We start from the raw sequence: 16122 nt of genomic DNA, 5'->3' as shown, positions 1-16122 counted from the left end.
CATTTTCATTAGTTTTCCTAAAACTTAAATGCCTACTCCATGCTATTTTTGGCCCAAAGATGTTCAACAAGATCTTGTTATAGGTACTTATTTGTGGTACGGGAACGTATCATTCTATAGCAAGAGTATTAAGGCATGTAAACTCAAACATACCATGAGTTTCATCCATCAAATCAGCTGGGGAGTCATAGGCCATCATTCGGAGTGCAACAATAACCTTCTAATGAGGTGAGAAACCAGGGCGGCCTACTTTGTCCCGCTTTTGTTGAAAGTATGGATTGACCTGCTGGACATCACGAAGTAAACGCTCGAAGACATGACGCCTCATCCGGAAGCGACTTCTGAAATCCTCTTCTATGTACACCGAGTTGGGGTTGAAGTAGTTGTTCATCAGATTGGCATGCGTCATCGCTCTGTTTCGTGGTTTGTAAGAGCGACCAGCAACAGAGCCACCACATTGAGGTTGTTCCTGAGTTGGCTGACACACCATGGCCACAGCCATGGCTGCTACTCTGTTTTGTGTGTTGCGCCATGCTTCATCTTATTCATCAGACTCCTCATCTTCTCGTCTCATCTACGCCCATTTTTCTTCCAATTTCGAATTAGATGAGGACCCCTAGTTTCCAAAGTTGGAATTCATTGCAAATTTGAATTGAAAGAGATTGAATTCAAAGAAGTGTGAATTATAACCCAATATCCACCCTATTTATAGCAAAAAAAAAAAAAAAATACAAATCCAATGGCTAGCTAATGTCACTTAGCCATTGGATTTGAATTTAAGTTTTAGTTTTTAAATAATAAATTATGTTTGGCCCTCGGTTGGAGACAGTTTTTTGTGATAGGGCTAAAACGAGTCATATGGCCCTTTAGCCCTCCGTTGGAGATGGTAAGAAATATGACCATGCACTGTTCATTATAATATTAATTTCTTAGAGGACCAGAGGGCTAAAACGAACCCTCTGACCAGCCTTCGGTTAGAGATGGCCTAAGTGAAAAGTAAGGGTTTGAACTCAAAAAACAATGTGTTTAAAAGAAAAGCTATAAACTCGAGCAGTTTCTTCCTGAAATTTAATTTGGAATATGCAAGTGTCTATGAAGTATTGTCGAGGAATTCATGTGTCTTTTCTATTCTAGTGCGTCAAAAAATTCCAAAGCGGAGACATGTTCCTAAAATTAAGATATCTATCAATCACGCCCTTAAGGAAGATATAATTACGGTTTAAGGGTGCCACTTGCAAAGAAACACATCCATCAGTTGAATGACACATAAGTAGAAATACAAGTATGGTGTGTGGATATTATTCTAACCATCAGGATTGACCATGTAGCTAGGATAAGAGAAGCATGCGCAGTATTAATTAGAGTCTACAACTTTCTTATTTTGTCCAAGAATATCTATCAACTTTCAAAGTCATGGCTTGTTAAATTCTAAGATCAATCAGGTTTTCACTCATAAGTCTTTTCACATCTCTAGCTTTCTTGGAAAGTGACCAAAATGAAAAGGAAAAAAAGGGGACTTTGAAGAATCAAATTTCATAATTTGGCAGACTAATTTGTTGTCATGTTTATGAAAGACTAGTCACTTATACACAATGTAATTCAAAAAGATAAAAAGAAAAATGAAATCGGTTAACGTTCAATTTTTGTTTGTTTTGTTTTTGTATTTTATACAAGTAATATTGAAGGAGGAGACTCAAACTTAAGACTTCAGCCTTCAGGTGCATCAATAAAAACTCTTAATTAACCACTTAAGCTACACGTCTCTTGTTCAGTTTCAATATAATTTTCTTTTTACACAAACGATATTGAGGAAACATAAATCAAACTTAAAACTTGGGTACATAAATAAATCTTCTCGAGTACTTAAGTTACACACCCTCGCTTAATTTCAATTTGATTAGACAACGTGGTCAAAAATGACTAAACCAAGGCTCAAGAACATCCAACCAACTCAAGGGATCCACAGAACCGCGCTCTAGTTCATTAATTTAGACCTGATCATAGCCATAGGACCAAAATGCCTCCACTTGGTTTGTGATTTTTGGCATTCAGACTAATTATATTTCCATATCAACAATAATGCAGAAGTGCTGCTCAAGTTAAATCAATCACTGAAATATAAAAGAGAAAACAAAAACTAAAGAAGAGTGTGGGTGCAAGCAAGTCCGGCTCCCATATTTGTCATGAAACAATTCACCAGGCGGCCATTGACTAACCAGTGGCGACCTACATTGGGTAGCGCTACCTCTAGATATGTTGGCGGCTTGACTTTTAGTTTTGAGTGGAACTAACGTGTCGTGTAAGCGAATTTATTTGAACAAAAGTCGGCTTGTCGCATTATTAAGAGCGTGTATTAATGCACCGACTTCTTTAGTGTAAATTTTTTCCATTTTAGTATCGCTTGTATAACAAAAACTTACTTGAGCAAACTCAATTAATTTTAACTTTAGGGATTTGTCTAAGTGGTGAGAGGATTATAAAAGTGTCAGATTCAAATCCATCCAAGGAACCAAAAAAATGAAAAGAAAAAAAAAATGAAAAGAAAAAAAAAATGGAATTCAATTAAAACTCCCAAAGGTATGCATCTCCGTCCAAGTTCAATTCACACATACATGCCCGTTTACTGACTGAGGCTGAACAAGATTGAAGTTGAGTACAAGCTGGTCTTGTATAACCTATAAATTACAAATTAAAAATTATAGTAAAAATATGAACAAGACATGTTCATGGTACATTCAATTTGGGTTGGAGAAACCCACAGGCAAAAAACTGCAAACTAATACAACTATACTGCATGAGCCTAATCATGGACTATTTAATAACAAATGCCTTGAAGAATTAGGTGCCTTGTTGCTCCTATGGCTTGGACCCGAAGGTGGGATAGGACGCTTAGAAAGAACCACATGATGAAAAACAGCCACTAGCCTATCCCGCAGATCTAACAGCACCAGCCGAGGCACAGCTGCAGGCATCTCCGAAGCGCCTTGGCTTTTATAATCCGGTACATTTAGTGTCGGGTAGGTTCGAGTTCCAGATGCTATGGGTGCCAAAACTAAGGGAACTATTAATATGATGTTTAAGAAGAAAGAAAAGGGTTTCCGACCGACGGAGTGCATGATAGCCAGCATCTAGGGTTTTCGTAGTGACCTGAGTAGCATGCTATAGATGGTGGCTTTTACATGCATGGAATGGCAGTAACTAAATGATATCGAACATAATTTGATTTATTGGATAGACGTTAGCAGAGAATATAAATGATGACAACTTTGGAAAATTTAGAAAAGTAACGTAAACTAATTCGTCGGCGACGTTTTCTCTTCATGATAGTTCATGTTCTTGTTGTAACTTTTGACACTGAATTTAGCCTATATATATAAAAGCTCATCTTTCACAATAATATACTAGTCGATGTGCATTTCTTAATCATGATTTTGTCATTGATAAGATTTCAGCATCCTACTACCATCATTTCGGTTTTGAAATTAGCTCCCACTATTTTTCACGAGAAAGGTAAATGCAATGGTTTTGCTGATAGATTGAGCTCCACGTTTCGTGAAAGCAAGCTCTTAGAATATCACTTTTGAAAAAAGTTGCTAAGTGTGGCTATCCTCCTATTACATACTTTTTTGAGTACCCATCCTTCTTTTTGTTGTTTCATATATGGTAGGGACAAATATTACAAATTGATTTGATTCGTAATTGAAGTGGACTTTTGAAGATAGAAGTGCTTTTGGGATGAGTTGATGAGAGGCTTTTTTGAAACCAATAATTCAAGAAAGAGGGCTGATTTAACAAAGAATATTTCATGCATCACATGCGTTTGGAGATTAGAATGCAACCAATCGAAGCACTAGCAGCAACAACCAACCAACCCAACTACCCAAAACCATCGATCAGATCTTATCCAGTGGACAAGCTTTAGTAGACTTTCTAATCAAAAGGGTTGCAATTGTATGATTTAATAATTAAGTGACAAATTTGGAAATTTCTAACGCGTTATTTCCAAAACCTCATAGAATAAATAAACCTAAACCGAAGAGAATGTCAGCTGGCCTATTAGCTCAGCTGGTTAGAGCGTCGTGCTAATAACGCGAAGGTCACAGGTTCGAGACCTGTATGGGCCACTTTTTTTTCAATGAAGTTCGTTCTTTTTTCGTTCTCTCCGTCTGGATTTGCCTTTTAGAAGCGAGCTACGTTTTTAGCTTCTGCTCGGTGCTCTATGATTTTGAGGTTGTACTTTCAGGTTACCGTCGTTGCGTTTCAGTATATTTCTCCGGCATGGAGAGCAAAGTCGAATCAGCTATTCATTCGGGATTTGACAAGCACAGCTCTTCGGGGGTTGCCATTTTTTCTCTTGACTTTTAGAGTTTTTGGTACAGTTTTTTGGGGTAATGAACAATCAGGGAATAGTCGCTGAAAGCCTCGATTCGTTCGTTACCCCCATTGAAGAATTTGATCTGCTGATTTCTCTGCAAGGAAGAACAAGAGCTAACGTGTATTACAAACATACATGTGCTTGTTACACTGATACAACATAAATTTAATAACCTAAGCCTTAAACACTGACTGACACACTCTAATTTCTTAATTTAACCTCCATACATTGCTTCCCGGGTAAAACACCGGCTTACCAACACAGGGTTCGTGGGAGTTGGATCTTCTATCCAGGGTTTATCAATGATCTCCAAAAGAAGACGTTGGTTGATTCACTCTTTCTTTAGGCCTAACAGCCGAACTGCATTTTATTCCTTACCATATGAACAAAGCTAGTCACAAGTGAGCTCGTCAAAATGGACGGCAGAAAGCTCACATAACCTGGCCAGCCAAGATAGGATATGGGCGAGGAACCCAGCATTACAACGGAAGGGGGTATCCACGGAGATATGTGGAATCCACACCAGACTCCCGCTGCAACGCCACCCTCCCAGTCCGCGCAACCTTCAAGGAGGAAAAACAATGTTAAGATATGAGGACCAAAGCTCATGTGGAAACCTGAAATTTGTATGCTAGTTAGTTGTTCAGTACAAGACCAATAAAAGAATGAGAAGACAGACCTCGCAAATCCCATAGGGCTCTAGTAACTTCTGCAGTGCAACCATCTTATTTAAATCACCAGTCAGCTGAAAACAATCATGAGTAGATCGTATTAGTAAGATTAGCGATAACCGCATTCATTAGTACAACTAAATACAGGAACCACGGTGACATTGATCCTGTTTGGAGGTAGAACTTCTCAACAGATACCGTAAGCCTAGTAACTTCACAAGGACGCGGTGTCTAAAAATGACAGAAACTCACAAATTCTTGTTCTGTATTTGAGAATCCATCAATGGAATCACCATCTATTGCTATTAGTCTTTCTCAGGGAGATGAATATTGGTTCAAATTCCAAGGACCAAAAGAAAGCAAGAACAACTATCTTGCTTCTAGATTATTTGTGAAAGTATACAAATAATAGGAGTGCGGGAAAAAGCCTCAACCTCAAGGGTAATTGTATGATCGGATACATCAACAGCTTTGGCACGGAAAATGCTGGCAATATCAAGAACATCCCTTCTAGCAGTAGTGTTCACAGCAATCTTTATCAACATCAACTCTCGCTCAGCAAATGGTAAGTGACTAATATCCCGAACCTGGAGGAACAACCAGCGTTATCATCCATGAAGGCATGAACAAATCTTATTTTGTGATTAACCTTGGAAAAACTTCATCATCTCAAAATGAACACTCATTAACTCATCAATGTTGAATTCGGTAAGGATCTTATTATCAAGGCTGCCTATTATTGATGACTGACAGATAACTGAGGAGCAGATTTTGATTAATCGAAATATGGAGAGGGGAAAAAAAGATCCTGGTATATAGAACTACTTTATATTTAGTCATCAACCCCAACCTACCACATCGACCAGATTGCGACCGAAACAATGGCATTTGACTTGCAAAAAGTGATTAGAATCGGAAATGCAGAGTTTCAAGTGCGTACGAGCTTTTCAATACATTTTTTAATTTGCATATTTGAACATTGCAACCCTCACCTCATGAAGATCTATCAACTTGTGGAGTTGCTGAACCAACTTGGATATTGAATCATCTGTACCGGGAACAACTGTTGTAATGCGAGAAAGCCCCTCCATTTCAGCGGGCCCCACAGCTAGGCTCTAGAAGTGTGAAATGAAATCCAATAATCACATGAGCAAAGGTCCAAGAAAACCAAACATAAAAAGTGAGCGCAGGTCAGAATCAACAAACCTGAATGTTATAACCTCTTCGGGACAGGACTCCAGTAACTGTGTTTAGAACTCCAGGATAGTCATTTACAATCATAGACAAAGTGTGCGATCGAACGCCACTTGACTGCATATTAGAATGAACGGCACAGGTTAGGTTTCAATGGCATTGGTTTGTAGAGTAAAGCAAACATGAATAAAGAGTACTTCCTAAGCAGATATATCAATTTTTCCACCTTGTACGTCTCATACAAGGCAATATTTGGACTTAAGTGAAACACAATGTGATTTGATTATTGTAAAGAAACTTACATCTTCATCGTAGAGAACACCCCAATGCGCTTCAAGAACTTTATTCAAACGGAAGTCATCATAGGGCTCCACAGGATAAACGTCACCCTGCAAGAATGAAATGAGGTTCGCTTATGTTCAATCCAAAATGGCAAAGGCAAGAGTAAAAGTTGTGCACATACATGTTGTCATTGTAAATGATAACAGTTAATGATTTTACATACCCTTGAGGCAGTACCAGCATCACCATTGAGCGTACGATTTGCTTTCACTGCAAGAGCACCCTCAGACGTGGACTTCTCAAGATCTGGATAAGAATCTGCAGAAAATCTCCAGAAAGGAGCTGTTGCACCCATCTTTTCTCGTCTCAAAGCAATCTGTCGGACGAGTCAAATTGAACGCCTCACTTAGATGATACTTGCATAACGTATAAAAGATTGAAGGGAAAAAAAAAAGTGCGTCAACATCTAGATGGGTTACATGACCACCCTAACTTAATTTGCATCGTTGATTGCAAGTTCAAAATGCATTTTGGGAGAACATATGCAACAGAGAAATCAAGAATTATGGGATATAAGAACAAAGGAACCGGTTGACAAATATCATCCATTACTCATCAATGCTAGTGCACAACGATGTTCAACTCCCATAGAAAATTGTCTTAGCATCTCCATGCCAACAATAAGTATCTTCCTGATTGGGAATACTATTTCAAATTGTTAGTTGTGAACATCTTGACAGTTCAAGTTCTTTGGCCACTCATGAACTGTTTAATTATTGGATATCCTACACATATGACTCATTGCATGCGTTGTTTAAGATGGTTGCAGCCATTAACACATGCAAAAATGGACATTTTTGTACATGCATAAACATCAGAATGCAAAATATAGAACTTGCCTTTCCAGTTCTAGCAAGTTCTTTGATTCCAAACTTGCTTAAGTTTCTTTGAACAGCAACCACCTTCCCAGGGTCCCCAGTAACCTGAGATGAACTGATTTTGTAAGCATAGATGGATTTGGTACCAATATGACTATAAGAGGCCATAAAGGAAATTGCAAGTTGGAACACTCTTTGTATAGCAAGAGGATATTGGCTAAAGCCACTCATAAAATTTCCAAGATTTACAAATGTAAGTTGAGCAAGCTAAACGACTAAACGACACCATATGCTCATGGAGTAGGTTAAATCACATTATAAACAAAATTCATGAACCGCTGCACTGTTTTTATCAGAGAAAGTAAGAAAACAAATAAACAATATAATTGCCTTTTACCACAATCAACAAGAACTAGTGTATTCTCTTGTAGTATAGCAAACTGCAATGATTTTTGCCTCATTAATCAGAATGTATCCTCCACATAAATTTTCAACAAACTAATCAACTGTAAGTTTTTGGGCACCTGGGCACTAAGATATAAACTGGAACATACATTAAGTATAAGTGTTAAAATGAACACATCCAAGCAGAGAGTCATACGCTCATAGCAACGAACTGCAACAACTAAAGGAGGCATAAGCATTAAAATTCACCTCAACTGTCAGTGACTGTTCAGAGATATCAACAATTTTTGCTCTGAAGATGTCCACTAACCACATTATCTGAAAATCAGAGCGCACAAACAAGATCAGGTAAAATGACAACTAAAATGATAAAAGAGCATCTTAATCAGTGTTGATAACCATCAAATGAGAAGTTAACTCCGGTTTAATTCGAAGAATTATCACCTACAACAAATATACAATAGAATTCAACCCAAGATGTATAAAAAATCAACATGTTCAGTGGCAAAAATTACATTTTGGCATAATCTATAGAGAATTATACGCGATTTATTAAAACCACATATTACAGACGATTATTCTTAGGGGTAGATCATTTAGACGTATCAAAAGGAAGAGGTCTACCCAAATATTGGTTGGATGATCCAAAAATTTACCTCTGCACGGGTACTTGGATCTGCATTAAGTTTGATAAGCATCAGTTCACGTTCTACTTGTGCCTCCCTTGAGATGTCTTCGACCTGATAAAGCAGAATTATAAGTGAAGATAATGCAGAAACTACCAAAAGGTTTTACACGAAGTACTAAAGACGTCCACTAACCCTTATCACGTTCACCAACTTGTTGAGCTGTTCAACAACCTGCCGCAACACCTTTTCAGTTCCAGACACAACTATGGTAAAGAGAGCCTTGTCCTTGTTCAAACCAACAGCAAGAGACTCGATATTGTAACCCCTCCTGGCGAAAACCCCTGCTATTCGGTTTATGATTCCACTCTCATCCCCAACAAACACTGAAATAGTATGGCGTTTTACCCTGAAATGATTATAGAATCAGAATTGAAAACTTGAAATCACCCTGAAGTCTTTCCAGATAAAAATTTCTTGCACTTTCATGACAAAAAAGGAAAATAGTCTTCCAGGCCCATGACCTGGGATTCCGAGTCATCGCTACAAAAGCTTTAGAAATGATGAACTAATTATGCCTCATTGACACAGCCATCGCCTATATCTTTTACTTTTGCTACACTTGCCATGAAAGTATAACTCCCACATCAGTTTTTCACTCCCTTGGTACACTGAGAGCACGGATACTTTAGTTTGGTCGTGTATCTTGTATCCGATACTTCATCGGATACAATACTCCTCGTATACTCCAGATTCTCGCCGGATACATGTACTCGGCTTTTAGGATACCGATACACATTCAAATGAGAAATTAAGAGGAGAATTTAATAGGAAACAAAGATTTAGTTGAAAGTTGATGGATACAAAGAGCTTGCCTCTAATTGAAACAAGGAATATAACTCCCACACTTGAATGAACTTGAATTTGAATGTTTTCATGTTAAAATATGTTTCAAATTATATAGTTCTATTGTCGTATCCATGATGTATAGTATTTTCGTTTTTAAAGATTTTACGTATCACCGTATTGTGTTGTATCCATATCCATGCTTCAAAGTTACACTCTTTTTAACCAAAGTTCAAAATTTGAACAGTAAATATAAATTTGGATGTGTCACCATCAAAGTCGATTTACCCGAACTTAAAAAAAAAAAAAAAGATTGGTTGGAACAATTAAATTATCAAAACCAATTACCAAATGATGAAAACAAAATTTATGTTACTCGCTAAATATTAATAAATAAAGACAAAAATAACAATGTGAAAACAGTTCTATGCAAAAGCACTTAATCCAGCGGCTGAAATAACAAAAACCCCACAAATATTCAGCTCAACCCAAGAAACAAAGCAAGTAAATTTCAACCAAAAAGTGCACAAAATTACCAAAAAATGAAAGCTTTATCGCATGCAAAGCAAACCCAGAAAGAGTCGAAACGTAAATTAGAGGGGAAAAAAAGCAAATTTAATCACGAAAAATACTCACTTAGAAGTCAATGAAGGCACAAAATCACTGACAGAAACAGCATTGCCAGTGCTAGCAGAGACCACCAGCTTCTTCAGCTCGGAACTCTTCCATACGAGCGGCCGCTGGCGGCCAAGATCGAAGCTTGTGGAAAACCCATGCCGGAAATCCTCTGGGAAACTCGGTTTCTGGGCCACTAGTGAAGTGGAGAATGGTGATGACACAGCCGCCATTGGTGGGTTGTTTGGAGAGAGGGACTCGACAATGTCTTATGAAGAGAGAGAAGCAGAAGGAGCGACCAGAGATATTAAAGAAAGAAGACCTCGGGACCCATTTGGCGACCAGAGATATTAAAGAAAGAAGACCTCGGGACCCATTTGGCAAATTTTGGCACGTGAGAGATTCTGAATCTCTTTGATGAACGGTGACTGTTGATGCTAATCGACGATGGCCTTTCGCCACGTGAGATTCTGAATCTCTTTGATGAACGGTTGTTGATGCAAATCAACGACGGCATTTCGCCACACAATGATCAAACGTGTTTCATGAAAACCTAAACATAATTAGCAATTGGACTAATCATTTTTTTTAGTAAAACATTGTGGACTAATCTGTCTAACTTCTTTTTTGGTATATTACAAAATATCTACTTCACTAAAATTGCACAAACACAAGAGCGTGCTCTAGTATCTTTGATCTCTCAAAGAAAAAAAAAAGAAAAAATCATGGAAACGATAGTACTTGCGCTCAACCAGGAAAAGAGTACAAAAGAGCGGCAAAAGCCGACTTAAGTTTGGTTACAATCTTCGAAGAGTAGATCAAGAATAGATCTTGGAGGAGAGTCCATTCAAATGCAAGGAGATTCGACTGTGAGGCTGTAACGGGCAAGGTGGTGGGTTACACCGTTAGCTTGGCAGCAAACATAAGTATAACTGATCTCAGTGATCAAGGGAAGCAATGATTTCATATACTCCATAATTTGTTCAATGGAAGACGAATTGGTAAGAGGATAGTTTAAAACTCCAATAATTTAAAGTGAATCACTCTCGATATAAAGTTTTTGAAAGCCCTAACTACCGCTCAAATAAGCTTTCATGAAATGCCAATGAAGTCATTGAAATTCTTTGAATGCCTTAAGGAAGCAACATGCCTGTATCTATTTTAGAAAGTGGCTTAGTAATTATTTTGACCAATTATCTTATGACTTGGACAGGAAAATGTTGGACAAAAACTGAAAAAGTTGGAGAATCGACAACGCAATTCTTATGCGAAGTTATATTGGTGTTGTGAAGTCGTAGAAATGCCTTTAAAGAAGGGCTTACTTATTTGACTTATGATGCTTTTTCACAAAAAAAAATTTGTAAAAAATAATGGAGGTGGTACATTCACACTACATAAATCAGTCCTTAATGTTGATAAATTGCGAATAAACACCTTGGGGTGGTATTTATTAATGTAAATAAATACCCCGATAAACTGAAAAAATATGTGTGTATGTATTACACAAATGTGTCACATATAAAAACAAAAGTTTTCCAAAATGACTAATCATAAATTTGACTACTTGAGTGCTACACATTAACAACAACAACAACAAGTAGTATCTCACTAAGTGATGTCGGCTTTATAAATCAAAAAACAAAAATAATATATATATGCACACACACACAGAGGAACAGGATAAAAAACGAAAAAAAAGAAAAAAATAACAAAATGGATTATTGATGGAACAATTGGAGACAGATTTAGGGCACCACATAGGCGGGGGAGTGTATAGACACCGAGAAGATCACGTAAGCAATCCCGGTACAAAAAATAATGGTGAGCACCCACCCACATATGAACTTGAACAGGAGCTTCCAGTTAACATTCTGAGGAGGAAAAAAACGAAAATATTAAGGGTCTGACGGTCAAGTTTTTTCTAAAACTTATCGTCAAAATGTTCTTGGAATGTGATGAGAGAAACGAATTTGTATTTCGAAGATAGGAGAAAATCTTACCCGAGCGTCGTCTGCGACCCCAACTCCTACTAACGATCCAACAAAAACATGAACACTTGAAACCGGAAGCTTAATCTTATGAACCAGAATCATTGCTGCCACAGTGGACAGTTGTGCTGCTAAGCCTCTTGAGTTGCTTACATAAGTGAGCTTCGCACCTAGGCACTGTGTCAGCCTCCTGCCACAGATCAAGAAACCAACTGCTGCACCAAATCCGCCAATCGCCTTAAACCACCAGTTCACATGGACGGATTCCTACAAGAATCTCATATTCATTGGTCATGACGATAAGATATGGAAAATAGAGGTAGACACGTGATTGTATACAGTCGTTAACTCACCACGGATTCCCCATTTCCAGAGTATTTCACTCTGTGTTGAAATACATCAAGAATAGCTCCATATGGACTCACAATGGCAGCTACTTCATTAGCAGATTGAACAAGCCTGCAATGCTATGTGTCAATATCTTCACTATACGTTATATCAAACGAATTTCTGTTTTTATGGCAGAAATGAACTTACGCGAAGATACACGAAGCTATAATCTGTGGGAAAATGAACAAGCCTTCAACATCATCATATTTTTCGGCTAGAGCATGGCGAACAAGGGTCTGTCTATCATACTCGTTCGCCTATTCAATTACATAAGCACAAGGTGTTAACTTAATATAAGGTAATGTGACCGAACATTCAGGCAAGTACAAAATACATATATAGGACTCACATGAGGAAAAGCTGATTTGGATGAGCCTCTTATGAACCAAAGGGCCTTCTCAACGGGTGTTGTTTTGTCAATCTTGTGAAAGTGCCTTGATTGACCCTGGTTTGGCGAAGACTCAAGCAACTGCCTAAATGACCTAGATTTCTCCGTGTTAGACTGATCTTCAGAAACTGAGTGACTATGAGCAGGTGCAGGTTCGGGTTTGGGTTCCTTTATTGAGTCCGGTGAAGCCCAGCTCCTCTCATCCTCTTCTTCGTACACGGTATCAAGGACTCTCATCTGCATGAAATCTTTCAAGGCTTCTTCAAACTGCGCTTCGTCATCCAAAGATTTTGTACTAATGCATGTTTGTTCTTGGCTTTCGATGCACTTTTGGTCTATGGATTTAGACATGTTTCTCTTATTGGTCTTGTAATTTTTGTCTACATTGACTTTCTTCATGGCCAAAGGAATCACCAAACCCTGTTTAGTAGAGATCCCAATTAAGGTTGAACATAAATATGGGCAAGGAAGGTTTAAAAAAAAAAAAAATTTCTTATTTTGTTACAAATGTTACCAAAGATAATAGTGCTCCAGTCATGGCGGCCGTGGCAACTGCAGCAATGGTAACCCAACTGTGAACTGCTGTTATAGACGGAATGACCTGCCATATGGACAACAAAGAAGGAAGATATTGATGCAGATAAAGGTGTTGGAGAAAAAATCTCACATCGGAAAATCGACAAGTAAAATGTAATATATAATAATGTTCTACTACTAATTGCACTCGAGGAAATTTACCTGAAACATGAGAAAGAGGCAAAGCAGTCCAGCAGATATTCCATAGGCAAATGGGAGAAAAACAAGAACCCATTTTTCTGCATTTTCACGGCGAAGCAGAGAAGCCTTCATTACGCTGAAGAGGAAGAGTGCACATGCGAAGGCAATGAGTGGAGCCACAGTCCATTCAAGAAATATCCAAAGAATTCCTCCGCCTTTGAAATTGTGATTTGCATTCTGTATTTCACAATTGCTCGAGAGTAAGAAACGAAAGAAATATAGCGAAAAGACAAGGCAATGTTGAGTTACCGAAAAGAAGTGAAATCATTTTCATTTTTCAATCTCTTGTAAAGTTTTCGCGTGCAACGTCCTAATTAAGCAATTGAATCTGTATACCTCCTTAATTACCTTATTCCACAAGGGTATGTAGCTAAAACCTTCAGTAACAAGTATAGTTCCCAATAGGGCACCTTGCATCGATTGCTGCGGTGAGACTGGCAGCTGCAAATATGTAGCCAAAGCAAGCCAAATTGCTGTCCAAAAATTACAGGCATGAGAAAATTAACATACAAAAAATGGAATACAGCAACATGCTAGTGTTGTAGTATACCTGCAGTGATGAGAACAACTACCATACTCCACATCAAGAAACCTTCACTTGGTTGATTGTCCTTGAGAAACTGGGAATATAGAAAACTCTATTAGCTAATTATACGTTGCAGTGCTTTTACGAGTACGGTTAACTACTTTTTTTCAGTTAAGTTTATCGAAAACACATTGACAATCATATCGTCGCATGTCGACAACTATAAGGTCAGAAGTTTCAACACTATCAATAATATGAATGAAATACACAATTTCAAAAGTGCAGTTAATCGCGTTGCAGAAAAATTCATGTTATAGCGACCAATTTCTTTGGAGGTAAAATAGAATTGAATTGGAGGAACATAGAGTGTTTTAATCCATACATCATAAAACAAGTCATTCACACAACTGCCGCAACTTGCAAAGGCTGCTCCAGGAACGTAGATCACACAAGCCACAACAAATGCCTTTAGAAGTGTCAAACTCCCTGACCCAATTGGTGTCGAAAACTGATAAACATCAAACAAGCAAAAAACAAATTTCAGATGCTATAAAATGGGCCATCAAATATCTATGAACATGAAAATGTGCAAACAATGCGAGTAGCCAATAGCTATGAACATGAACCCTAATATAAAAACACAAACCGGAGCCGGAAGATTGTTTCCACCAGTCAAAAAAGCCGCTGCAATTGCAGCAACAGCTCCAAATATTGGTATCCATCTATAGGTCTCCTTCCACTGCCGCACAACATTGACGGCTATATCAACCGGACCAGTATTGTTCCCCGATGACATTTTTTCGTCCGTTCGAGTTTCCATTAGTAAGAATTATGCCATGGAGAGGGATGGTAATGTCATATAGGTTAGTGATCGATACTGTTAGTGACATTGGATTAATCTCCAGAGTGCATAGGTTGTGCTGTTTTTTCTTATGTTGTGTAGTGTTTCTTGTTTCGGTGGGAATTCTTTGACTTGGACGTGTGTGTCGTTCTCCTTGTCATTCGCTGGGAAACGGCTAGGCACATTTTTGCTTCTTTATTTTTTGCTCTCCAATATTTTAGTTTTAGGCCACAGCATCTTTGACACTTTCATTTCAGCTACCTGGAAATTATTCTATTATGTGGGTTAAAATTGGTAGGAAAAAACTTGTCCAATTCTTTTCGTACTGTTATTGTGATTAGTCCTTAAAAAAAAGGGTTATTATATAAAATGGTCCCTGAGATTTGCATGATCAATAGAAATGGTCTCTGAGATTGTCCACCATCCATGATTTTGGTCCTTCCGTTAAAAACTCTTTGGGCAATTTTCAAAACTTCGTAACTCAATCGATTCTTAACCAAATTCGACCCATAATATATCAAAATGAAGATAAGAAAGTGTAGAACAAGATTATATCATTTGAAAGCCCAATGATTTCCGGAGATGCCCAGAAAATAGCCTGAAAGGTGACTGGTCCGCGGAAAAACTGGAAAACTCCCCGGAAATTGAGTAAACTTTAAACGTTCATAACTTCTTCAATACTCAACTAAATCGAGTGAATCAAAGATGAAAATCATACTTCTCAACGAGACAAAGGGAATGGTATCTTTCTTTACTGCTAACTCACCATCGTTTTCCCGGAAAACTTCTCGAAAGTGGCTAACTCGAAAATGGTTAGCCACTTTCGAGCCGTTGTCCGACCAAACCACGGCGAGTTATCCTTCGAAAAATGTACCATTCTCTTCGTCTCGTCAAGAAGTATTATTTTCGTTTTTGAATCACTCGATTTGGTTGAGTATTAAAGAAGTTATGAACGTTTAAAGTTTACCCAATTTCTGGTGAGTTTTCCAATTTTCCCTCGGACCAGTCACCTTTCAGGCTATTTTTCGGCCATCTTCGGCAACCATTGGGCTTTCAAATAATATAATCTTATTCTACATTTTCCTATCTTCATTTTGATATATTATAGGTCGAATTTGTTTAAGAAACGATTGAGTTACAAATCTTTGAAAATTGCCCAAAATCGTTTTTAACGGAAGGACCAAAATCATTGATGGTGGACAATCATTTCTATTGATTTTCAATCTCATAGACCATTTATATTGATCATGCAAATTTCAAGGACCATTTTGTATAATAACCCTCAAAAAAATTATCCTATGTCCCTTTTTTCTTTATATT

At 37.9% G+C, this 16122-nt stretch overlaps 2 protein-coding genes and 1 non-coding gene across 3 annotated transcripts; 1 reads left to right on the top strand and 2 right to left on the bottom strand.

Moving 5' to 3' along the window:
* Positions 1-4050: 4050 nt before the first annotated feature.
* On the top strand, positions 4051-4124 carry TRNAI-AAU (transfer RNA isoleucine (anticodon AAU)). Its single transcript has one exon. It is a non-coding gene; the product is annotated as a tRNA-Ile (tRNA).
* A 352-nt stretch (positions 4125-4476) lies between these two features.
* LOC137729768 (acetolactate synthase small subunit 2, chloroplastic) lies at positions 4477-10290 on the bottom strand. Its single transcript, XM_088678768.1, has 13 exons — positions 10258-10290; positions 9914-10214; positions 8627-8840; positions 8462-8545; positions 8055-8123; positions 7422-7505; positions 6746-6898; positions 6543-6629; positions 6253-6357; positions 6039-6161; positions 5481-5633; positions 5055-5120; positions 4477-4938 (listed from the first exon to the last, which is right to left on the bottom strand). Exons 2-13 carry the CDS (start codon positions 10123-10125, stop codon positions 4855-4857), a joined length of 1434 nt encoding a protein of 477 aa, XP_088534894.1. The 5' UTR covers positions 10126-10214; positions 10258-10290; the 3' UTR covers positions 4477-4854.
* A 1347-nt stretch (positions 10291-11637) lies between these two features.
* Positions 11638-14757, bottom strand: LOC137728523 (phosphate permease PHO89-like). The gene is made up of 11 exons (XM_068467288.2): positions 14608-14757; positions 14344-14469; positions 13986-14055; positions 13784-13908; positions 13397-13612; positions 13173-13259; positions 12620-13078; positions 12418-12527; positions 12234-12339; positions 11893-12147; positions 11638-11763 (listed from the first exon to the last, which is right to left on the bottom strand). Exons 1-11 carry the CDS (start codon positions 14755-14757, stop codon positions 11638-11640), a joined length of 1830 nt encoding a protein of 609 aa, XP_068323389.2.
* Positions 14758-16122: the final 1365 nt, after the last annotated feature.

This window comes from Pyrus communis, chromosome 10 (assembly GCF_041283825.1).
Source record: "Pyrus communis isolate YQ-2024b chromosome 10, ASM4128382v1, whole genome shotgun sequence".
Lineage (NCBI taxonomy): Eukaryota > Viridiplantae > Streptophyta > Magnoliopsida > Rosales > Rosaceae > Pyrus > Pyrus communis.
This window is presented reverse-complemented; position numbering and strand designations above follow the sequence as displayed.